We start from the raw sequence: 27,310 nt of genomic DNA on the forward strand, positions 1-27,310 counted from the left end.
TATGCTAACATCACTTGAACTACAGTGCTCATCTTGCCTAACTTATCACTTTATAATCAACCGTTTATCGCCTAAACGACCGCATTCTATTGTTTTTTTCTTCTCGCGCGCTCATTGAAAACACCAACCGCTCGACCAAACACTGATTGCTGGCACAGGAGTGGTCGAAATGGCGGTTTCAATGATACATTTTGGGGGATACAACGAGTATTAACTATCATTAAGGGACAACGTCAAAAGATCGATGTCAGATAAAAAAAACTTATTTTCTTTAGTTTGGGGGGGTGGGGTGGGGGAGGGAGTTTGACCTCAAAAGGTTTCCATCCCACAAAAACGATTTTATTTTTTAATGAACTCAAAGAAATCATGGAGTATTTGTAGTTCGTTTTTTTTTCTATCCAATCATGGACAAAAATAACAGAATATGAAAAAAACATCCAAGACGAGATAATGATTTGACCCGGAAAGAGGAAATGCTGACTGCTTGGGTGCAAGAGTAGAGAAGCGAGAAAATGTTGATGTAGTTTTTATTAAAATAGCGATGCCAGGTTTCCAACCCCAAATTATTGAACATGATAATCATGAATTGGTCAATGTTTGTCCTGTCTCGGCTTGAAAGACAGATGTCGCCACTGACGCACCTTAAACTCAGCATGGAAAAACCAACGACAATCGACATTCAAAACAAATCATTACCTGGACACGGTCGATAGGCATTTCAAACTTTCGAAATTATCATCGAAAGCCGAGATATTCACAAACATATCGTAATACCAAACATACGCAAATACACGAAGAGGTGTAAAGTTATGTTTTATGTGAGGCACATCGTGAAGAGTCAACAACCAGGAAAAGAAATCCAGAAATTACATCGATGTATTTTGCAAATCAGACAATCATACCGTACCTGTGTTGATGCATTTTTGTGGCAGTATGTAACGTTACAATATTGTTTAAAATATAATATTGCATCCCAAACAAATCTAGATAAAAGGGTCAGATTGAGTGCATATAATTATAGATAGTTAAAAACTAAATATATTTGATTTTTTGACGGCTATTCAACGGCTGTAGAAACATGAATAGAATAGATACGTGTATACGACAGCAATATGGCTACACCCTGTATGTCTAATAATAGTGATACCACAAAAGAACATGCATGATATCTAAAAATATCTGAAATTTATCTCTCTAGCAGACTGTGATGTCAGACATTGTGATTGTAATGTACAAAACCCAAGAAAATCAATATTCTGCTTTAGATAGAACAGTAGAAAGTATACAATTGCTTACTTACAGGTAAATCTAGATCTAGAGTGTGGCTCTCCTTCCCAGGTCTCGTAGATTGTGATATCGAAAAATAGTTTACTGTGTAAATAATATATATTTTTAATGCATGTATTCGAAATGGTAACAAACAGCAAATACCCGGATGTATCTGTCCTCTTGAATATAATTAAATGAACACTTTCTTATATTTGTAAATTAAATTAAAATAAATGAGATTAATTTCTGGGACTTAAGTACGGCACGTGAATTGAAACTTGTATGAAGCAGTCATTGACATTTCTGGCCATATAAAGTGTAAAGAGGATATGATTTGTGTGATCAGTTATTTGATTTATGGGTTATAAAGGAGAGAACGTCTGACCTTTGTCACTCCGTACATTAAATACGAGGTCTAAGAATGAATTCAGGCGATAAAAACTGTGAAATGCCCTAAATGTCGAGTAAAGAACTGGTTGTAAATTGAGACGACAAATGCCCATTTTGCAAGGCATTATTACGCCTCTAAAGGGCCAGTCAATAATATTATTCATATGCACAATTTGTGCACACCCTGATTCAAAATGACCAAATGACGGCCAATTTTGTGCTAAAAAATCATCAAATATCAAGCATTTCTGGCATTTATTTGCAGCCGTCCATCTCTGAGGTGACAGAGGCGGCGGTCGCTACCTCAGAGACACTGACGGTGGTACAGCGTGTTCCCACTGGGGTGCTGACATCGATGGTGAGTACAGATGTGGGATCAGTGCAGCCTTTAGTGACTGAACTGGTCCAATCCACCAAAACTTCATCGGCGCTTATGCAACCTGGGTACAGGGACAGATCTCATTGTCTTCCTGTACCGATGTTAGTCAGATGTAATTTTGAGGATCGGATGTATCATCTTTTTCCAGTTATTTACGTTTGTTGATGAGGTTTGTATTCCAATGTATAGCGTACTCTTGTCCCTGACAACCAAAATTATCATAGATTTATTTAGACATTTTCGGATGTTGTTGCCAGTGATCAGCTGGCCCATTGATGCCAAGTAGCTTAAATACATTGGGATGCATGCTGTGTACTCTGAAACTATGATTTTGAGAAACTGCTGTGACTATTTGATATGTGCATTTGCAGTGCATATTCCTAACAACCTATCAAGTGAGAATTCTATTAATGTATGTTTCCGTATTTTAAATTTTCTTCCCAATACGGTGTCATTCTATGCAGGAATTGCCATTGGTGATGTCGCAAGTTAATAAAGACCTTCCACTACTTCCATAACACTTGAAGGCCTGTCTCCGTTATTTTCTTTTACGTGATCGCTGACGCAGAAATCTACAAAAAATCACACAACGCAGTCACGTCCCGAAATCTGCGTCATAGTAGTTATCGAGCGGGTAACCTTTTGCATACACGATTTTCTCGTACCAGAGTGATGGAGACTTTTATTCCTATCAATTGTTCTGACCATAAAACTTACAGATATATGATACTGCGAATATTTCTTACATTATAGACCATTTACATTATTTATTTATTAGTCGTTTAAGCTATTACTACCCCCTGCTCAATTGACACCTTAAAGGTACTGATGTATCAATTTCTTCTTTTCTTCAGATATAGCCTATATACTATAAAATATACTATGAAACACGTCATTATGCCAGCACGATAACGACAGATACGACTGCTGATTGGCGGTATAAGACCCATGTAACCAAAGCATGTGAAATATGTACTGAATCAGATATTACATCTAGTGACACTCGGGGTTTTGAACAGGGGTTCGTGTTCATGGATCTGGGAATTTTGTCTCGCTTGGCTGATAACACTTACACGTAGAGATACAAGATTCGACCCAAAGGAATACACATTAGTTCATTACAGATAGTTCAGCTTTATTCACCCATTTCTCTCCTTCATTCCCCATCTTACAATAGGTTACAAACTCTTTATTTTAAAAGCCAAGTCTCCAAGGCGTGACAGGGTAAACATGCGATCAGCCAATCACTACCCTCGTTGGCACGATCACGTGTATACCAGGGATGTGTCTTACGGTTAAAGCCTTGCAAAGTTACCACTACTAAATATAATAAGTAAACAATCTAGTTATCAAATTCCTGGAATATATGTTGCGAATGTAAAGTTTCTATCATAACAACGTGATGATATTTAAACTCAGCTAACTACATTCATCCAAACATCTTATAGTTCTAACTATATTGTGCATGCATACAATATTAATAAGAATGACAAAAACATTATATAATATACGTTATAAGACACAAATCATCGTTAAACTAAGCAGTAATGATTTCATTCTCGTGATTTAACTCTGAGTTTAATACCATTCGGTGGAGACACCATAGCTCGGTTACCAAACACAGGAGGATTCTGTAAATGAAAAATAAATAAATAAAAAAATCCATTGTATTTACATTTTGAACGTTGTTTTTATTCCATTTGATTGTGTGTGTTTATATTTTGCACTTTTCTCTCTGCAAGCGCCATGAATTTTTGTCTTGTTTTAATTATAATTATGTCTGCATTAACACTATTTTTAATTGTCTCTGACAAAATCTAATTCATTGATTTTCATTGCAAAAGTAAACATAAATGTCATGAAAATTTGTCCATAACCATTTTAGTTATACCTACAATGGTGACGAATCATCCAAAAAGCCATATCTTCATAGCAATTGGACCAACTCTCCCAAACATATAATCGAGTGGTTCATGTTTCAATAAATGTAACCCTACCTATGTATTTTATGAAATGTTGATGATAAACGTTTTAGGTTTGAATGATTTAACAACCAAATTGGCAATCAAATCCCGACCTCTTCCGAAATCTAAATACAATTTTACTATTAGTCTTTATATCAAAAGAAACCCTCTCCTGACAATAATTAAATATAAAAAATAATTTATAGAACAAACCACGCCAACTAAAATATAACCGCCTAAGTGGGGGAAATAGATATATTCCTTATCACGTGGTATGTACCTCCGTTTCTGCACAGGGTTCAAAGGTGAACTTCTGCAGTACACGAACCAATCCAATCTTTGCTTCAATCAATGCAAATCTCATACCAATACAGTTACGAGGTCCAGCACCAAACGGTATCCAGGCATATGGATGTCGCTTTTTTTTCTCTTCTTTAGTGAATCTATAATGAAGAAGTATGTGAAAGAATAATTTTATTACTAGTTTATTTAAAGCAGGAGGGTCGTCACCTGCGCACGCGCGGGAATTGAGTTACAAGCGATGATAACAACACACGCTAAGAACGCAAAAGCTCATGGGTAGACGCTTGTTTGTAAACAATGACACGCTAGACCACCTGACACATGCGTAGGTGACGATTCCCCCGCTTTGATGACGTTCAAGTGTTGTTCAGACATCACAATTGGATAAATATAAGTACACGCAAATTACGAGCCTATATCTAACAATATGCATTCTAGAAGAAACGTTTTGGTTCTAGAAAAATGGTGGCTCGAAACAGCGTGTTGTTGAACGCAGACAAACATTGCATGATCACAACTCACATATAATTTGTCATTACCCCACACGTACAGCACGTTGAAAGACCAAATGAAAATAATATACTATTTTTGTAAATTTGTTTATACACACCTTTCTGGGATGAACTTCTCTGGATCTGGATAATTGTCTGGATCATGATGGATGACATAAGGAGAGATGACCACAGTCATTCCTTTGGGGATATTTATTCCATTAATATTAACGTCTTGGTTGCATTCGCGAATCAGTCTATGAGTACAAGTTAAAGAAAAGAACATATAATATGAACACAGTTATCGTCACTCAGGTAATGCAATATTCCTAGTAATGCAACTGTATTGAGCATAATCTTCAGAACTCCCATTTCGCAGAATTAACTAATATGCTTCTCAAATTAATGTCACATAGCCAAAATGTAATCGGCTGGTTCTGAAATATGGAAATATCATAAATTCCAACGTTTCATAGATGATTTTGAAAATTGTCAAATGGTTGCTACTATAAATATCACTACATACCTGCGATGAGGGGGAAATATTCTGAATGTCTCTGAAATTACCATATCCAAATATGTCATCTTGCTGACTGCCTCAAATCCAACAGCGTCATAGTTACACATGACCTCATCAATTTCTCTCTGTAACTTCTCTTGCGTTTCCGGATTGGTTGCCAAATTATAGCACACCAATGACATCGCGGCGTGGATACTTCCATATCCAGCAACCAGGAAGACAATAGACTGTTGTAATAAGATGAGATCATTCATTAGATAGTAGCATGACTGGCGAGCATACTAATGACTGATGACTTGGATAATTAGTGATTTGAAAGTTTAGAAACACCATTGAATTTTAGATACAACACTAGTTCAGGAGTGTAGAAGTATGTAAGGTTTGTGAAATAAAGTATTTAGGGAAGAGAAGAGAAGGGACCGGAATGCAGATGCAGGATATAAAAATGGATATATAATATATATAATAAACCCGAGCCAACAAAACATTTCTCGTGAAGTCATCTTCTGGATCACCATGTTTTACCAAAATATCACTCAGGCCACCATTTTAGACAGAAATATGATTCGTCGTGCTCATTCTTTTAGTTACGAAGAAGATGGAATAGGAATAGGAATTTGTGTTCAACGTACCTGTGCAATTATTTCATCCTTACTTAATCTCTTACACGAATTAACTGAAGATGGCATGTCTTCTTTAATATATTCCCCTCCGTTCTCGTCTTTATCATCAGCATCCTCTTCATCTTCTTTGTTCTTTACATATTCATCATAAACATCGTGGGCATTTAACATGAGTTGTAAGAAGTCAACTCTCTGTAAAAAGTTCGTCTGATTATAATTCAAGACATATGTTGTCATGATCGTATACATTATAATTAGTACAGTAATACGACAAAGCAATTCACTATTAGGTCATGTAGAACTATTATGCAAGGCAGGCTGGCTGGTACATGACCTGATTCGTTTATCAGATTTAATATCACTGAAATGGACCGTAATATCACTTACCTGGCTAGCATCTTCGTCACTTTCTCTTAACTTTATAGCCTGCTCAATAACGTCAGTAAAATAGCTAATAGTTTTTTTCGGAATAAATGGAATCTTAAACAAGTTCAGGAGTGGAGTAAGAAATGGAAAGAAAACTAGAAAAAAAGACAATATATGAGATTGTTAAGCTCTTTTAATATTGCGATATTATTGATGTCTATAATTGCTTTATTCCAAGTACAGTGCAAGACTAAACGAAATATTCCAGGGATGTTTTAAACCTAGGTGAATTAACAACCCCCATATAAGTACTTACACACAATAGCAAACACCGGGTGGAACACACCAGTTTTGAATACCGCTTTGGCGTTTTCCCAATCTGATTAAAATAAGATCCTAGTTTGGGCTTTTATTTATTTATTTATTTTTTTTTTTTTTTTTTTTTTTGGTTGGTTAATGTAATATCATTCATATTTTTTTCATATATTTTAACTATTTTTTCAAAAAAAAATATTTGCTGGTATTTTTTTAAAAGTTTTGGTAATCGCGAAAGCCCACAAGGATCTGACCAACAACCTATACAAATCGCGTTCAAGTCTCGTAGAATCAGCAACCAATCAGAACTCGTGTTACCCGATCACTTTCTAGAACAGGAGAAGCGACACAACAAACAAACACACGAGCAATGGTGGATTTGTTTTGCAGCTGCATTTTACGGAAGACGTATACTAAGTTACATTGCACAGTGCAAATACGTAAGTTATTGCTATCGATTTCAGTAACTATTCACGTGCCTTGTTTTTCGAGCTGTCATTCACTAGTTTTTAGCTTAGAAAATGATTAACGTTATGAATTAATGATTTGATTGTACGATTTCCATGCCGTAATTTTGTAGTGCGTCACAAAACAATCATAGGCGATTTTAGTATGTGGTTGGTTGCCGAAATCTAGCAGGAAATGATGCTTATAAATGACACGAGTTATATTTTGGGCGTCTTTTATCATTTATAAACAATATTTCGTCAACTTCACGTCCCAGTGTAACACGTTATGAAGATAATTGCAGGTAATTCAATTGGTTTTGTATTTTGTCCACACAGATTAATCATGGCAACCCAAACAAACCTGTGTGCAGTTTGTGGTTTCAGTTTCGTGAGCAATTTTATCAATGAAAAAGGCAAGTTGGTCCATGGCAACACTCGAAAAGGACGAGTTACTAATCCAGATATCTTATGTGATGTCTTACAAAATATAAAATTACCATCTTCCATATGTGTGATTTGTATGGGTTTTAATGACAAGCTTGTAAAAGCTCAGAATACAGTGGAAACTGTCAGAAAAATCCGAAAGAGAAAATGGCCGATGATCCGTCAGTTAAGCGAACATATGGTTCACCAACTGGCCAAACACCATCTTCCAAGCGATCTTGTGTTTTCCAGGCTTTGTCACCCAACATCACTGTGACCAAAAAGACCATCGTACCACCACTTCCAGTGTACCCAAAATTACATGACAAACAACCTCCAAAGGCCAGAAGATCCATTGGTTTAAGTTCTGATAAAACTAGTATACAGGTATGATGCATGTATTTCTTTTTAGCTGATGATGTTTGGTATAAAGATACTAGGTTATAGCTGTGGTCTTGTACATTCCATTGCCACTTCCACTCAAAGCACTGCTTTGTGGTGGTCTGCCATGTACATTTTTTGACATGAAAATGTTCAAACGGGCCACCAAGTTTATTTATCCAATTATTAAAATAATTAATGTAAACAATAAGGAAGGCATGTCATACTTGACAATTGATATTCCAGTCAATGTGCATTAAACATGTACAGTACTTGTTTGTATACTCTCAATACTGAATGCAGTGATTAACTGGTCTCTATCTGCCATCCCAATATCCAGCAAACATTGTACTTTTGATATTCATGATAGCTAGTACTTATTCCCTGGTGGGTTGAGGTAATGTCAGTTTTGCTAACATTATCATTGCATAGATATAACTTAAAACTAATTAAATTATGTCTTCAAGCAATTTTTTTTTTAAATAATTATATTTTAACAACAAACACAGCATAGAAATACACCATTGCAGATAAATCATCAAAAGTGCATTTTTTTTACTCATCAGATTACTGTTGAATATCCTTCAAAAACCATTGAGAAAATAATAAACCCAACATTCCATGGAATTGCTAAAGCCATCTTGTCAGAAGACACTAGTACCCTGATTAAACAGGCATTGACTTTGAATGTCTTGGCTGCTGCAAATCACTTGCAAACCATAGTTGCTGATGAGGTAGGTATTTGAGTTTATCGTGTCAAAAACATGACTACCATATCAATATTAGTGATGTGCACAAGTACGTCTAGCAAGTGTACAGTAATGTATTTGTTTCCATTTTTTGCAGGTTAATATCATTTGTGAGAGATCTTACAATTCTGTTTTGAGAAACCCCAATAAAAAGGGTCTCAGTGACTTCTCCTTTGAAGCATTGTACAAAGAAATAAGATCAAATTGTCCTATTCTGTTCTATGTGATATGTTCTGCAATGAATGTAAACGCTGTGTCACCAACTGATACTGAAATTATGAAGTTTGGTTGTTTTCTGTCGCCTATTCTGAACCACAGAAGACGGACCATGTCAGTGCTGGCTTACCATGTTGGGTGTATCTTAAAGAGTGGTGGATTAACACAACAGGTATGATTTGGGGCAGTTTTGTCTCCTTTTTGTTGTCTCCGCTGTCATCAGAGATGATCGAGCGGAGGTCATGGGTTGACCAGACCTGTCGGCATCACTAAAACGACTTCTTCTCCAAAACTGTGAGCTAGATTGCCTTGCTATCCAAAACTGAGCTAGATTGCCTTGCTATTCATACCCACAGTTACCTGGGATAGTTCTCTGTCAAATTTGTTCATTTTATAACATCACACGCAAATCTCGATTTTGTGGTAATATTTTTGTCATTTTTGGTCGAAAATGATTTTTGGCATGAATTTTCCTGCCATGGATTAATTTCATGACACCATATGCAAGTGTCTATTTTTAGTAAATTTTTTTGTTATTATTTTTTTTTTATTTTTTCACTTTCCCATACGTTATGTATTGGCTATGTATAATGCATGGACTTCAATAGACAACTGTATTAGACAACTTAAACAATTGGAAGCTAGGCCTTCTCAGTACATATTATCTTGGAAACTGAACTGGATGGGCAAAATGCTCAAGTTCAGGTTAGGTCATTTCAAGGTTCATATGTTTGCTGCTATTATATGGGTGATACTTAACTAGGTGGGTGGAACTAAAAGGCCTTCTCAAAATCTTTAAGGTCAGGTCAAGCTCACATGTTTATTGCATTTATATGGGTGCTGTGGAACATTGTGGGGTCAGAAATTTACCCCCAGTCTTCAAGCAAGGTCATGCCAAGGTTATTTCAAGATCACGTTTTATCACTTCAAAAGGGGGTTTGAAATGTTTACCAAGTTCACATGTTTTTTGCTCATATTGGTATTCTGTAACAATTGTTTATGTCCACAGAGAAACTGCTATTTGCTCTGCATTTGATATATACAGCGGAGTGCTTTCGACCGCAAGGTCGCTTGTCTCACCAACAGATTTAAATAAGCACCAAATCCCATAACTATAACACGATATGTTCTTTTTTATACTAATCTTTTTCACAGTCACACAGAAGGATTGCCAAAATGGGCTATTGTGTTACTCCCACAGCCATTGACTTGAAAGTCAAAGAAATAAGTAGAGACATAGAAGAACACACTCAGCAGCTGTTTACTGCATGGAACAAGAAGGTTTCAGTCACACAGTTATGTAAAGACATACTTCACAGCCTATCACAGGGTCCAATCCAGCTCACTCAACCTATATTCCAGGGTATACTTAAAGCCAATCTACATGACATTAAAATAAATGGTCCATCTGCAAACGACATCAGCACCTTGGTCACATTAATTGATAATGGATTTCCCATAAATGTTAGTGAATATACCCTTGAAGCACAACCAGATACGATTGACTTTCTTAATGTCACATGTGTTGAATTGAATCTTCCTTGGAGACTGTGAAAAAAGTAAGCTTGGCTGGTGATAATTGGGACAAAAGGATAATTCCAACTTACATGGGTTCTACTCATAGGTGCCAAGATCTGCATTTGTTCATGTTGATCATGTGTGTAGACAGAATATCCAGTGACAAAGACAACACTAAATCTCAGCAGGATGTTAATTCTATGCAATACTCAGATTTTCTACCAACAGAGAATGAACGTGAAGCACTTTTGGATGAATTAATATACCACGTTGGTAAGTCTGGCGTTGATAATATACCAGCACTTGGGCAAGAATTTGGTAGAACATACCCAAAGATATACCCGCATGAATATGCAGATATAATGGCTGAAAAATCTGTTCAGGTAAAGTTATTGTTACTGTTTTAAGTTATTTTTTAGTAAACATAATTTCTTGTGAAGCAATATCTAATCAAAGATTTGGTATGTGTTTTTTACAGGATTTATTGCTGTCAAAGGATTGAATAAGTAATTATGGTTTTATTTTGTAAGCTACTCCTGTGTGATCTCTCACTCCTCCCTCTCCTTAACTCTTACATTCCCCATTCTATTACCGGTAGATGATTCATAGTGGCTACCTTGCTAGCATACCACTATTCTGATATCCTTTAGTGCTTTGCAGTGCCTGCTTTCATGAATAATCACTGTAATCATAAATGGTTTAACCATAGTGCATACTCTATACATACTTTGGAAACTTGGGTTTCACCTTGTCTGCGAATGCACACTCAATTTCTATCTCTGCTATCTCTGCTCAATTGAATGTGTGTAATAGCTACATGTAGTAAGCACTTCTAGATGATAATTGTAAATGGTGTGGTTAAAGGTATAAAGAACTTTAATTGTTTTGTTTTTTTGTATGTGTAAGGGATTTGATTTTCAATACTACAATTATAGTAGTGTTTTGGAGCCATATACAATGTGTATCTTAACTCCACCTGCTTTATAATACCAGCAAATGATGACATCATTTCCACTCAATCTGCATCTATGTCATCATTATTTTTGTTATCAATTCCCTCGCCTACATATAACAATCAGAACAATAGTCCTGCTATTTATCAACATACACCAATTTATGTAAATGGCTATATTTTCATTTCATACGTGTAGTATACAATAGGACTATTCGATATCAATGAGAGCAAGACCAAAGACATGATCAAACTGCTCAAGATGATATCTACAAAGTATGTTCCCACATTTGTTAGTGTATCAGGTGAAGTCGAAGTGGCTGAACCCCTATTTTTTGGTAAGTATTGAACGGTGACATGCTAGTAAATCCGATTGCAATATGATCCTGGTTTGAGCTTTTTTTGTTTGTTTTTTATTGGAATTTCCTATTTTTTATTAGCTCCGCTGTAATGGCAGATGACACAGCGAAGCTGTTCATATTACTGATTGTGCATCGCTGTCCATCCGCCAACAATTGTATTTTCATATTCTTCTCTGAAACCACAGCTCAGATTTGTTCATTTCATTACATTATCTCAATTTGTATTTTTGGCAAATATCTTCAAAACTGCTCTTCAGAATGGTGTCATATTGTTATTCAAGTACCTATATCTTTGTTCTTTCATTGACAAGACAGCGGAGCTTTTTCGACAGTGGGGTTGTTTTATTAACATTTGTTCACATATTCAGATGAATTAACACCCATTCTGATTCAGTATATTGTGTAATGTGTACATTGCAGTAATCCACTTTGGTTTCAATATTTTTTTTTTATCGGTTTCATGTTTCAAAATAATTGTATGTTTTTAGGTAGTGATAGACTGACAGATGAGAGAGCTCAGGGTGCTAAACGTGCTATGGATGACGCTATAACATCTCTCACAAGGCAGGAAGGTATAATTCCAAAATGTGAAGATTTTCACAGAGAAATGAACTTCCTTGAGGTAAATAAACTTAAAGTCCCCTTTCTTGGTTTCTTCATCACTGATAATGATCACATGAAAATAATTGTTCAGTGTTATCTGTCTCTTTTCCATCCCTAATATATGGTGTTCAATTTTTGGTAAACCACTAGCTAGAATGTTTTGAGACATGGTCACCTCACCTAAGATTTGTTCATTTCATGAAAACATCAGTGACTTTTGTTGAGTATCGGTAGTTTTGTGATTTATCAACCAAATATATTTGTAGACTGTCATTATCTATCACTGTTGATTTGGTATTGTATATTGCCTTGTCAGATGAACAATTTTAATAATTGATTGTCAGCTCTATTATTTAGTCTGAACTTGAAATGTTTGTTTTTTATTGAGAAAGTGATTTATTTGCTCTTTGCTATGATTTTAAGTCTATATACAAGATTATTAAAGTTCACACCTTCATATAGGTTATTAAGTTATGAACAGATGTGTGATGTAGTTTTCCATTATCTTGGCTATCGTATATTGACCAGTATTGTTTAAGACTATTTTTATTTGATTTTCAGGCAATACACAAACTTACTTATAACAAGAGCAGTGCTGCAGATGTGTGTACAGTGGTATATTTCAGAAACCTGCTGAAATATACTAATGTTACAAATAAAGTAAAGTGCTCATACAGAGCAAACAAATGGTTTTACAACCTTTTACTGGATGCACAAATCTGTGTGATGCTCATGAATGAGTTGAATATGGAAACAATGGACTCAAAGTTGGAATTCCCACAAGATGTCAGCGATGTTGAAGAAAAACTAGATTGGTACAGGAATATATGCAGACTTATCTTAGACAAATTTTTTTTTGATGAGCCTGATATATATTCAAGTGTGCGTGAAACACTAGATGACGAAATGGCACATGAAAATTCTTGGCAGTTACAACTCACCGAAAATAATAGGTGAGTTAAAAAAAATAGTTTTATATCACACATCAATATTCTAGCAAAGCCAACATGGTGATTGTTGACAATGATTACCAGACTTAGTGTGGTCAATGGTGTATGCCATTTGTAAGCACTGTTTTACAATCAGGAGTTATTGTATCCACTTGTTTGTTTACAATTGCACAGTGACTTTCGGAATTATGAAACTAGGTTTTGAAGACATAATTTAATTATTCTTCACGAAATGCCATGAGAATGTGTTAGCTAAACTGACATGACCTCAACCCACCAGGGAATTTTTGTTACAATGCGCAAATCAGTGAATTTACAAGTTCAATATAATAGCTTCTAAAAATGCATTCACTTACAAAAAACGTTACAAAATGAATGATAATGTCAGGTACATTGTTTAAACATGATCTCAGTAATATTTTGAGCTCACTTTTCAGTAAAGCAAATATTGATTAAACTTTGATCATTTTTCCTCACAATCCAAACTGTCACTTGTTTTATATATTTTAGGTACAAGTGTCACCAGTGCAACAAAGACTATGTTAATCTAAAGAGTGTCATCACACACGAGAAACATGTGCATAGAATTATTGCTAATGTAACAAGACAAAGCAAACCTAGGGCGAATAATGAAGATGATGACCTGCATAATTATCAATTGTCCTTTTTTAAACTCACTCTTTTGCACAGAAACCTTGTAACGGCAACTGATGCTGGTGATGGAGCCAGATCTGTAAGGTCGTCAAAATACGAACTTGGAATTTATAGCCAAACAAACAAAACAAAATATCTCATAGCTTGTATTCAGTTACAGTCACTTGTTCAAGCTAAACTGAGTGCTGAACAAGCACATAGACTGATTTGGAATAGGACTGTGAACATTCGTGGTGGTATTAACAACAATGAAGCCATAGATGGACACATTGAACTCATCAATCGTGAAGTGAAAAGGTTGTGTAAAGGCAACCAAACCAAGAAATCATGTATTAATCAAGCTGCTTTGTACAAAGTTCAAATGGCGATGGTTTCTCAAATTGATAGTGTTATGGTTTTTCGTCGAAGGAAGGGGATTCACAAAACACCACAGAGGGAAACTGATATCCGCAAAATTGTCTCAGAATTAATTGAGAAGCAAGTTTTGGTTCAAATCCCAGGGCGAAGAATAAAATGCACTAAGCTGAGAAGTGATGGTAAACTGTACACTAAAGTTAACAGAAAATTGGCTGAATCAATTTTTCGACATAAGCAAAGACTATTTGTGTGTCGTCATGGTGTGTAGTTATACGATTACCATATTTGCTCTATTAGAAGCAACAGAGCTTCAGGCATGTGATTTTAACAACATAGTGACAGTTTAGCATTCATTGTTTTATATCATTTGGCAAGTCAAAAACGCTGTGCAAAACATATTTTGACGAGAACAGTATGTCGATCAGTATTCTAATGTTACATTGTGGAAGGGTAAATCGCTCATGAACCAAAAATCACATGTATTGTATACATGATTAAAATGTTCTTTTTTATCATAGACACAAGTCATGTACTACTAATAGAGGAAATAAGGTAATTTGTAATAACATTAATTTTTGAAAATTTTTGATGTTAATATACATCTATGTATATTAACCAGGCTATTTGCACAATAAATTGGTTGTAGTATGTTCATCTGAAGTTGGGATGAAACATGTACACATGCTGCTCGTGTAGTTGAATGTTCAATAATAGTCTGTATTATGATTAGCAGATTTACATTCTTATTGCTTACGATATTTATTATAGCTTGGTCTGACAAAGATCTGATTATCTGACGGTTATAAATATTTTTTTCATCCTTGTCTGAATGCACTAGGCTGTTGGTGTAGTTGAATCATGGAGGTCTCTTTTCTACCTCCATGGTTGAATGTATAATTATTTAGAATTCAGATACCTACAAATTATTTTCAGCTTGTTTATTTTGTATTTCAAAGTGTACACAAATATTGATATGCCAATTAGCTAATTCAAATATGCAAATTGCATCAAAGTATACAGTCTAGGCTAGGTCCATCTATACCAGCTTTACCTAATTGTACCTGTCATGTATAAGAGAATAATAATTTATCATGCAGGTTTATATGATCGTAATTTTGATGAAATTTATCAGGTAGCTAGGTTAGTGAGAGATAGCAAAAAAAACATTGTCTTGGCAAGTGAAAATTGAACCCACACTTGTGTATAAAATCTACATACTAGTGTTTGTTTGTTCACACCACAGTCATTTTATTAGGAAAGTCAGGAAACACTTTTGTTAAAAGGTGTGAACAGGCTGTTCTGAAAGCAAGAACAAATTTTAAACCTTGTTTTTCTATAGCGCATTTGTGCCATAATTCATTATTTTCCAGGGTATCAGGTTCAACATCCAACCTTATATATTTGATTACATTTATTCCAAGATTCCCAGTTTGTGGCAACTGCTATAGCAAAAACGGTTTCCATTGTTTGTTTTATGCTAATGAGATGCACTAGTCCATGTTTTACCCCATTGTTTGTGTTTGGTGAGACTGGTTCTATATGCAAATTACTGTTCACAACTAAAAAAGTGTAGCAAACGTACTGACCACATTGAAAATAAAAATTGAATTCCACATACTGAGTATCAAAGTTAACTTTACACAGAAACCCTGCTGTGACTTTTGCTCACAACAAGCAAGCATGGTATGGCAGCCTGGTCTGGCCCAGTCTTGGCACAATGTGGCCTTGCCTGGCCCAAATGCCAGCTTTTTGGTTCATTAGTTTGATCAAACTCTAAGTTGTTAACGAGGTAATCCTTTAGTAAAAACAATAGGCAAATTATGGCATACAGATTAGATCATGGAGGTAATAAGAATCAATGTTTGCACCTGCCAAATTTGATCGAACTTTAATTTGGTAAAATCTGTGCGTTGTTCAAAATAATTTGCAAACTAGCTAATTTACATGAGTACATTATCCCCAACAGTAATGCGATGTAGAATATCCCTATCAAATTTGGTGTAAATCCTTTGATTTGTTCACAAGATAATTTTCTGGAACACACCTTGAACTCACACTGGAGCAAAAAATAAATCATATAATTTGTAATAAACAATTATTTATTTACATTAATGTGTTTTTTTAACTCTGATTTTAAATGCATACATGTTCAACAAAGTGATACGTACATGTAAATTGATTTATTCAGTTTGGTCTGCTTCCAAACTTTCATGAGAACATGAAGACTGTGATGAATCTGCCAATACAGAATCAGATTCTAAACTGCCTGTGTCATCTGATGACTCATCACTTTCTGTATCGGCACAGTAATGGACCATGTATTTTTCTATATAGTTAGCATGAGAGTCGCAATTACTACACGAGCAGTTTCTTTCACATATATCACAGCAGTTGTGATGCGATTCCTTGTTTTTTAAAACACTTAAGTCTTTACTGGACGCAAAATCTTCAAATAATTTAACTCTCCTACAGAGAGTATCATTTTTTACATAACTTTTTAGTTTTGGACAAATGTCACGTAACATTCCACCGTGATAAAATAACACGGCATGAGATGGTTTACCATCTCTTCCAACTCTGCCAGATTCTTGTATATAGCTCTCAAGATAAAATGATGGCCCATAGTGAAGTACATGGTAAGTTGATTTCATGTCAATGCCCATACCAAGAGCTGTTGTACAAAAAATTAATCTCAAATTAGAAGTAGATAATTTAGTAAACTCTTTTAGGTGCGATTCCTGGACTGTATTATCAGTCTCGCTGTGGTACATGCCTATATAATCAACTGATTGAGGGTATTCCTCCTTAAAAAAATGATAAAGCGTTCCTGTTGCATCAATAGATGAACAGTATACTATTGTCCTGGGGAATTCATGTTGATCTTCTCGTAGCTTGTCGACCATCCAATAAAATGTTGATGGGATATCTCGTTGAATCTTCAAAACAGATAGTCTGATGTTATCTCTGTTTGGGCAAACATTTACAACTTTGCAGTCTGGAATAATTAAACTTTCTTTAATCTGATTTTGCAGACCTTTTGATGCTGTTGCTGTTAATGCCAAAACAACAACGCCAGGAAAAAACGATCTCAGTTCCCCAACATGCGAGAAATATGCTCGGAATGCCCCTTCTTGTGCCTTTCGTCTGCTTTTGTTATTTGCATCAGATATTTCACCCCTGTTAAATTGATCAAAGAAATTATGCTAAATTTAGATGTTAAAGAGATTCTTGTTGAATTCAAGATTATGTCATGTTTGTCATAGTTTTATCATAGTGGGAACTGGGCCATCAGGATACTCAAAATAAAATAAAAATCGAGATTAGAAGAGTCCGAAATGTGGTATATGGTGTATGGTGACATAGGATGAACAAATTGTATATTAATATAGTGATACAAATCCTAATATTGTTGAAAAATTTATTATATATACAATTATATGCAATGAAAGTTCTAGCTTTCCCATAATGCAGTGAGTGGTTTAGAAATTGCAGATCAACTCAAAATGCTTCTAGTGTTAATTATGGAAATAACATGCATACAAATTTTACAAGCATGAGGGGCAATATACTTACCACTTTGGAATAGTGTGAACTTCATCAACTACCAATAATACAATCTTATCACCATGATGTTGATGTAGCATGTCTATGAAGGTGTGCTTTGTTCCTTGGAGATAGTCCTCTGGGGTACCATATATGTAGGTTGGTAACTTTCTATCAATCTGGATATCTCTGGCCATTTTTGCACTAAATCCCAACAAAGTCAATCTGTCTATCTGGAAAAATTACCAATTAATCACTTAGAAACTAATCACCAAGATATTGAAATAATAACAGGAAGTATAGATTAAACAATTTCCAGTGACAATACTGTGGTGCAAGTAAATTGCCATTTATAAAACATTCACTTATATGTATATAATAAAGTTAATTGTAAAACTTACTTGGTCTTTCATTAATGAGACAAGAGGCGACACTATCAAAACACAGCTTGGTGTTTCCAATACATGGGGAAATATTTGATAGATTAATGACTTTCCAAAACCAGTCGGCAAAATGGCTAGAACATCGCTCTTTGACATCAAATGTTGCAACACTTCCTCTTGTTTATCTCGCAATGACTCGACACCAAATTTAGCACAAATCTACAGAATGAGAAAATGTGATTATAAAAACGATTAAAGGAAATTGTTTGAACTACTTAAACAATGGAAATTACTACTAGTTAGTATCCTTGTTAATGTAACCATGGAAGGTACTAACGGAAGGAGCCACGGCGCCTCTCAAGTGGCCATTTAAGCTTCTTAACAGGCTTATTTTCTTTTGTTTCAACCCAAGTTAATCCTGATAAGGACATTGTCTAGCTCATCTTTGATGTCCATGATAGTTTGCGATTGTTTACACAAGTAACGAGTTAGCGGAATATGATACAACCCCGCCGATTTTTAAATGTGACCATAAAATATATGCGCATTATGAAACTACGGTCATCATACATGCGCACTCGGTTGGTTTAGGTGTGAAGGGTCAAAATACGTATTTCACAACCGGAAATTCAACAGATTAACGTTTGACTTCACAGATTTCACATGTTTTAGTTATTAGCAACTGTAACAAGAACAAGATTTCGAGTGTCTATAACAAAAATTCCTAAGGACTCCTAAAAAATATTATCACAGAGAAAGTGTCTAGGCATGCCCTTCTTTTGATACTATCTTTTCTGGTGGTGTTCGCCGATGTCCGGTGGTCGAAAATTTCAATAGTTTCGGGCGTCAAACCCACGCAATGACAATGGTTCCATTGAATAATGCAGTCGTTATTATCACAGGCAATCATTGATTAAGTCTCATCACCGTTACGAATACAAAAAGATTCACGATAGTTCATCAGTTCTTCTCTAATCGATGTTATGTCTGCTAATTTTTCATTAAAGTTCGCCAAGATCTCCGGAAACAACAGCATTCAAACTATCGTCTATCGCTTCCGAACATGCTCCGAATATTACCGAATGCTCGAGACTAGCATAACCCATTGTAAGAAGGGGCTAAGAGCTAACAAGAACAAACATTGACAAACGATCATGGGGCAAAGCTAAAACAATAGCGTCGTGGCGTCTTCCGTTAGTACCTTCCATGATGTAACTAAATCACTGGTCCTAGTTTACAACCATATATATTTATTGTTTACTAAGCTAACGCGTTACTAATATTAATACTCGATTTGTTTTTAAGCGTGCCTGGTATACTAAATATTCGAGGAAACATGCACAGTATTTAGCAGTAACACTGGTGTTTTCATTTATATCCACACGAGTACGCATTTTCGCGTATATAAATATTGTTACTTGACTAAACGGCCACCAACACCTGACATAGTTCAATTAAATAGGAAACATGTCATATTCAAAAAGTACTCACCTCAGGGTCAATTATTTGTTCGATTTTCTCGCTCGATTGCTCGGTAAACGCCGCCATTTTTTTAATTTGTTTGTGATCACTTCATGCGCACGGGCAAAATGCATCACCATGTTTTCGTAAGGCGCTCTGTGATTGGTTGACTAATCCCGTCAGCGGAGAGGTACTTGAACGCGATTTGTATAGGTTGTTGGTCAGATCCTTGTGGGCTTTCGCGATTACCAAAACTTTTAAAAAAATACCAGCAAATATTTTTTTTTTTAAAATAGTTAAAATATATGAAAAAAATATGAATGATATTACATTAACCAACCAAAAAAAAAAAAAAAAAAAAAAAATAAATAAATAAATAAAAGCCCAAACTAGGATCTTATTTTAATCAGATTGGCGTTTTCCACAAATGGATGTTTTGGTTGCGATTGCGAACTAATATCTACCCCAAATCCAGCACTTGCAATAGTGTCCATAACATAACCACCAAACAAACTGAAAGATAACCATGTATGTATCTTTTCAAAATATTGTTAAAATGGTACCTATACTGTTTGCAAGCTTTAGTTGAAAGGCCTTTTAATATTGAAATCAGAAATGTGAAGTATTTTCCCATTAATCGATCAAGTGATTATCCTCTTTAACACATTCTGCAATATGTCGAATTCGGGTGCGTGCCAAATAAAACAAACTTAGAAAGTACAATGATATTCATGAGCAAATTTGTTGTCACATATAAATCCTTCTAGATTTTCTGAGTGGCATATTTGCTGTCCATGGACAAATAAAAAGGCTATTTATTCTATATATAAACAGTTTCAAACCAAATGTGAATCACAATACAACTTACAACTGATAAATCCCACAGTTTATATTTCTTTATGTGAAGTGTGACATTTTCTATTTTCTTATTTGGAGGGTCAGCTGAAACAATTTGCATTTCTGTATTTGCAGTGTCATATAAGACAGTCTGTGTCCAGTATTTAGATTGTGACAATTTGTGTCCAGTTTGTATTTATTCCTTCGGAGAGTAATTGTTTGAATTCAGTATTGTAAGTGTATTGTAACTAAGTGCGACAATTTGCATTTCCTTATTTTGGTGTTTGACAGTTTGATTTATTTAATCTGTGTGTGACAATTTGTATTCCCTTATTTGGTGTGTAACAATTTGCATTTCCTTATTTGGTATTTGTCAGTTTGATTTCCTTATTTGGTGTGTAACAATTTGTATTCCTTTTTTGGTGTGTGACAATTTGCATTTTCTTATTTGGGGTGTAACCATTTGCATTTCCTTACTTAGGGTGTGACAGTATACCTTTCCTCAACTTTGCAAGTTTCTGTTAAATTAAAGTATCTTTGCTGGAATAATCTTTCACATTATAAATTATGAGTTTGAACCATACATCGATTAAATATGTACTTTTATATTAACAATATGAATTTGATTTCATAGTGAAAATACTTACTCTTTACACTCTACTATTTTTCCTTCTTTGCAATGTGCCTCCATGTTTTTTATTAACTCATCGGCACATCTGCTGATGAGAGGAGACATCTGAAAAATTATAGAAAAAGTTAAATGTAGCTGAAGGTACATATGCAGATTCGCGAGCACTTAAGACCTGTACTGATTTTATTATTATATTAATATATTTATTTAAACCCTTTTGTATATACACTGTTAACATTTCGGAGCCCTACTACATATGAACCTTATTACAAGTTCAATTTTAAAATACTGTTAGTGAAATCAACTAGTCATTATAAAATTACAAATTAATTCGTGATTGTTTGCATTTTACTAACGAAATGACTTTTGTTTAAAAACTGTTGACACAATTAAGACGTTGTATTTAACGATTATTCGGTGCCAACTTGAGCACGCTTGTAAAGCCTAGTCACAAAAATGTATATATATATAAATGTAAAACTAGGAAAGTATTAGTTTAATTAATTAATTTTAATTCATCACTGAATCAAAGAAGTGAAGTGTTATATTCTGTCAAACAAAATTTTTAATCCAACGACGTTAACACTTATTTGGTTAGGTGTACATCACAAAACTTACCAGTGTCATTTTGGAGCGACTGAAAGAAGGGGTCAGCGTTTTCCGTATAACCTTCCAACGCTCATAATCAAGTTGTAATATATCTGAATTCATTGGTTTGCTATTTAGACGATAGCTCTGGAAGAAATCATAGCAATTCCATGATATAGTTGGCGTGTTATTGCAAACGATTTAAGGTTAGCCCGCACCAAAACCAACTCGCCCGAGCAACAAAATGTATAAAATCGTCACATGTAATCATTTTGCAATTTTGTTGAAAGGGGTTTGCGGGGATTTCACTAGAATTTTTTTTTACTTATTGCAGGTATACCTGTCCAGGAGTAACGTTAGTTCATTTCAATAAACGGAATGCATGATTGTTGATGAGTTCGGTAACGTCAAAAATAAAGTATTTGAATAGGTAATAAACAGACTGCTGATTAACTTTAAAATTCATAGGCGTGTGGAGTGCTGATATATACGTTCAGTTTGAAAACGTATTGAAATGACCCACAGATCAAGGTCGTCATCGCCACTTTTACATCGAACTCGACAACAACGTTACCGTAAGATCAAAATCACTAGTGTTTGAAATCGAACTCGTATTCGTCGAGTTGGTTTTGTGCGATTTGGTTTACGTGCGACTTTTTTCGGTACCCATTGCATCTTTGAGTTAATAACGGCGAGAATATATTCATTAAACTTTTCTTGACAAGAGTGGGAAATGTTACCTCACTTGCCAACAATAATACTATGATTTTAAGGTAGAGATGCAGTTTATTTGTGAATTTCAATCAAAAATAGTTTTTTTCGTTTTTTATACAGATTTTTATCTAAAGAACATTCTGTGAAAATTTGACCAATGAAATCTTATTGGAACACCGTTAAAATTGCTGTTTATTTTCTGGTTAAAAATAAAAAACACTCACACGTGGCAATGTTTATGTACAATTGCCTAATTTGCATGAGTAACCAAATAACAGGACCTTTGATTGACAATATGCAAATCGAGATTGTACGGGTCATACTTCATTCAATTCACGCGCATGTGCAATTATTCTCAAATCAGTTCTTGCTCGCTCGCTAGCAAACCAAACATTATATTTCCTCAGCGTTTTTTTCCTAATTTTTATCATTACATTATGCGTGGTGTGAAAAGAAAGAGAGGTAGAAAGAAGATTCAGATGATTTCTATGTCGGAAGAGGCGAAAGCTACACTGAAGGCATCAGCCCACCGAACGAAAAACAAAATCGATATGAGCGTCCAAACATAACTTTCCCTGAAGGCATGAATCCGAGTTTCTGATAGACTGAGAAATTTTATTTTTAAATAATTGTTCTCAAAAAATAAACTGAGCATGTGAAGAATAATTTAACATTGTTTACAGTGATAACTGCTCATTGTCGAAACGAAGCTTACCCATTCACGCTAGTCACAATAAACATCATACTCTTGAATAGGCGTCAATAACTACGGTAAAACTTAGACTCTATTTTAGGCATCAGGAATGATTGAAATGTCTGAAAATGACGCCAAAATACACCTTAAAAGTCCCATTTTATTTTTTTTCTAAATCCTATCCCGAATTTACGGCAGAGTCTGGTCCCTCAAATAAGGGACACGTGAGCTTTGATTCTAACCGGATATATTGCACTGGGTCGGGGAGATACAAACTTTTGTGTATCTTTTGTCCATTGGGTACCTGTACTTCGATCATTCGCAAGTTTTGCTAGGTGGTGCGAGACAGCTTTGTTTGCAACCGGACGAACTTCGTTTAATTCAATGAAGCAAACAACTGACAATGCTAAAATAAATTACAGAGGTACGCTAAAATTAATTGAAAACAACCAAATAATTTCAATGAAAAATAACTCACAGAGAGAGGTAACTTCATACATTACGGTAACAACTCTTTTGACGCGCTGACCGCTTCTCCGCGTCTGATGTTTTGTTTTCCTTGTCATAATACTTACTGATTGATGATTTTGTTTTGATTTTTGAGTTTTTTAGCCTGCAACTCGGCCACGACCTTTGCTTTTTCCGTGAAAAATGGGGAAGTTTACGTCAATTTGACGGACATTCCATTTTTTTAAACTAACGAAGCACACTGTTTAGCACTCCTATTTTTTCATTTGCCGATTTCTATTTAGAAAAATTCGACAGCTCGAAAATGCACCTTAATTTTGCACTCTTAAAACATGTCAGATTTCCAACACAAATTATTTAAAACCGGTCGAAATTTTAAAAACTTTTACGTTAGGAGCTGGAGCTCTCTTCTTGCAGGCGACCGTCGCCGGTAGTACAACAGCATGTTTTGAACGTACGTACATCCGTGCGCTGATTGTCTGCGACTGTCTTAGAAAATCCCTGAATAAGGCGTTGCCAAAATCGGAAAAAATAAAAAAATGCCTCCTTAAAAAACGAACAGAATTCAAATATTTCTTTTAACAAAGATGTTGCAGTGGGAAAAATGGATGTGGATTCCAGTGGATTGGAAACGATGAACAAAATTTCTGTGCCTCGCCTTTCGATTCTAGGATTACGCGATTATTCATTATTGTGCGTTCGCTTCCTGGAATTGGTTCTCAATACTACATAAAAATCATCAAGGATAAATAATTTAATATCCCACTTTGTACTCTTCACGGTAAACCATAGGCTCTGAAATACTCGTAGATATTTTTATTGAAAATACATCGAAGAGAAGCCATGATGTTTTGATCGTGATAAAAGGTCACCTTCCTAGGACCGCCCCCAGTTTAATAATTCATGAGATGAGGTCATATTTACTGGGCATTGCCACGTGTTTTTACCGACCCCATCAAAACACTGGTATGAATGACGTGTTTCTGATTTATATATTCAAAAGCAGTTATTTTGGTCCAACGATTTTACATAAAATGTCTATGTCTATACGTTAACTTTCAATTTCAATAGTCTAGAAAGTATGACAAAGTATGACAAAGCAGTAATTCCCGGTTTAACGCGCAAATATGCAAATTAGCCTTTTTCTCGTCTTCTATTTTTGGTGAATTCTTGGGTTTTAAATTAAAATAGCTGATAGACGCTTTGGCCATTTGCCTCAAAATTTTCACACATTATTGACAAGGTGTTCCCTCTTCAAAATGCGTCCGGACAGTTTATTACGGCGAGTGGAACAAAAATAACAAGTCCGCAATTAACATGGATATATAAATTATGCAAAAATAGAAAAGAGTGAACTTTGAGGTCATGCTGTGCGACTTTGAAAGCCGTTAGAGAGATGAGTGGACGCATTTGAATTAGTAGTATACCAAGGTATCCAGTGATGTAATTTTACCCACAAACGGACTTGAAGTTTTTAAGCTAATTTTTTTTAAACCACTTTTGTCCAAAAAAGCATATTTTTGACCCAAAATCAAAAACGTATTCTGGATATTTAAAATAAAGACAAGTTTTACAAAGCTTGTATAATAAGCTTTCAGAAAATATATAACATGTTGGATATATAATACCATCTTCATTGTCTAATTACTCAATTAAAAATCAAGCCAAATAAACTGCATCTCTACCTTAATAGACCATTTTCAGTTCACTGCGAGAATCACGCGTTATGCGTGAAATCGAACGTAAAAACAGCTGTACACATTTGATGATACACAATTTCAATTAAGTAAGGATATCCGAAAGCAATATTCCTCTGTCGAAGATCGGCCGGTCGATGTGAGCTACGAAATAAAGAAATTCTAGTTCAAAATCAAATCATTTGATTTTTGCAGCAGACGTTCGACGCGCGTCTTTCATGCATTTCGCGAGATCTCGCAGTTGAACGGAAAATCACCTATTATAATACCACGTAGCAATGAACGTTGTATACGGTACTGTAAATAAATCTTATTCAGAAATATTCAAAAAAAGAAAATCGCGCGTTACAAGAGTCCGCCATTTTTGCCTCCTTAAGCGCAGCTCCGGCTAGCGCTATTTTTCAACTTCATCGATTCTGCTCTAGATTTCCCAGCGTTTATAGATTTTCAGTTGCGCATGTTCTGCAGAGGAATTGTCCTACATATTCCTCCGGGCATTTTCTTTGTTTTAAATAGCTCACGTTTATTACTCAATGCATGTCCGATGCCATAACATACGGGACACTTGAACTGCTACAGATGGATGATATATTCGAATGCGTTACTCCACAGAAAGTGATTTTAACTCGCTTTGGGGATTTATTATACGCATAGCTCTGTTACCTATGGCGCTGAGCACTCGACAATTTTCGTTAATATACCCATGTTAGTGTATTCTGTTTTTCAACCGGATAAATGAAAACACAAAGCAATTAATCGCGGAGGATATATGCCGAGGCGTTTGTGCATCATTTTACATTTTTTCTAAAGAAAATCTAGGCTAAATTATCGCTGGTTTTTCGGCGCTTTCACATCACACGCACAAACCTTTCTTATTTGATCGGACCATAAGAAAGGCAGTAATCGATCTCATTCGAATTTATAAATTTAGCAAATGTGTTTGTGTAATCACGTGGCAATTATTGTCAGGCCCAAACCAAGCACTGTATGAACGCTACTTTAAACCACTCATATTATCTTCCGTAAATGGCTGTTCATGGCCACACCCTTCGATCTGGGCCAATAACAGCGACTCGGGAACAATAATTATTGATATCAGGCGAGGCTAATAACATTACATTACATTCAAGTTCGGTGCATTCATAAAGCTTTAACTTTACTTATACAAACGAAAGCTGTTGTAGCCCACTTCTGTGTATAGGTTTGCGACGCAAATTTATTGAGTGTGCATCCAGCTTGTGATTACCTTTCTGTTCTTGAACGATGAAAAGTGTTTTACACATATCTGTTTACACATCTCAGGGTCCGTGACGAGTAACGTTGGACTACGTCCTTCATAGATTCTGAATTTTAAATTTACAAAAAAAGGAGGAATATAATTATTTCAACGGACAATATAATATGAACCATCAATATTTTTCATGTCATTTACTTTGACTAGTTGCAAATACATACTTCGATTGGTTATTTTGTATCATGACGTATGACTTGAATAATAATAAAATAATTTCCAAATATATACAAATATGCAAATACAGACATACCCGCACACTTTTCCGTACTTCTTTGTCCATTCTAAGTGCTTAACTACCACTTCCTGGCAGAACAAATAATTATAAGCAATCAATATCGAGTTGTAATATAAAATACAATATTCTATGATTCAATTTAGGACATAGAGGACGTCTGATCCGCTGTACAAAACAATAAGATGTCTGTATTGTCTAAAAATGACCCTTACCTTTCTATACTCTAATATGTTGCCTATCAGTGCCCATGGTGTCGGACCACGGACTCCCATTTTCTTGAAAGTAGAGAATGTCCATGTTGAGTACCTGCCAGAAGAACGAACATATATTTCAATATATTTTCATGTGACGTTCAATGAAAATCTGACACTGTCACATGAATCCCCATGACATACATATTGTGTTAAATTGTCTTGGGGTAATGTAAAAGGCCAAAAAACTACACCTGAATCTAAAACCTCCCCTTTTGCAATTAATATTAAAGACATTCCTATACAAGGTGAGGATATGGATGTTTATAAAAAGCGTTTT

General features: G+C 35.1%; 2 protein-coding genes across 2 annotated transcripts; one reads left to right on the top strand and one right to left on the bottom strand.

Moving 5' to 3' along the window:
* Nucleotides 1-3,152: 3,152 nt before the first annotated feature.
* Nucleotides 3,153-27,078, bottom strand: LOC146731592 (cytochrome P450 3A29-like). The gene is made up of 13 exons (XM_085492779.1): nucleotides 26,992-27,078; nucleotides 26,795-26,847; nucleotides 26,497-26,593; nucleotides 21,708-21,824; nucleotides 21,106-21,194; nucleotides 20,018-20,134; nucleotides 6,622-6,653; nucleotides 6,327-6,460; nucleotides 5,949-6,131; nucleotides 5,323-5,543; nucleotides 4,916-5,053; nucleotides 4,283-4,445; nucleotides 3,153-3,669 (listed from the first exon to the last, which is right to left on the bottom strand). Exons 1-13 carry the CDS (start codon nucleotides 27,049-27,051, stop codon nucleotides 3,592-3,594), a joined length of 1,482 nt encoding a protein of 493 aa, XP_085348905.1. The 5' UTR covers nucleotides 27,052-27,078; the 3' UTR covers nucleotides 3,153-3,591.
* LOC146731593 (uncharacterized) lies at nucleotides 8,826-10,392 on the top strand. The gene is made up of 2 exons (XM_085493291.1): nucleotides 8,826-9,010; nucleotides 9,994-10,392. The coding sequence occupies exons 1-2, from the start codon at nucleotides 8,861-8,863 to the stop codon at nucleotides 10,390-10,392; spliced, it is 549 nt and encodes a 182-aa protein (XP_085349417.1). The 5' UTR covers nucleotides 8,826-8,860.
* Nucleotides 27,079-27,310: the final 232 nt, after the last annotated feature.

The sequence above is a fragment of the Saccoglossus kowalevskii genome, chromosome 18 (assembly GCF_978046115.1).
Source record: "Saccoglossus kowalevskii chromosome 18, keSacKowa6.1, whole genome shotgun sequence".
NCBI lineage: Eukaryota > Metazoa > Hemichordata > Enteropneusta > Harrimaniidae > Saccoglossus > Saccoglossus kowalevskii.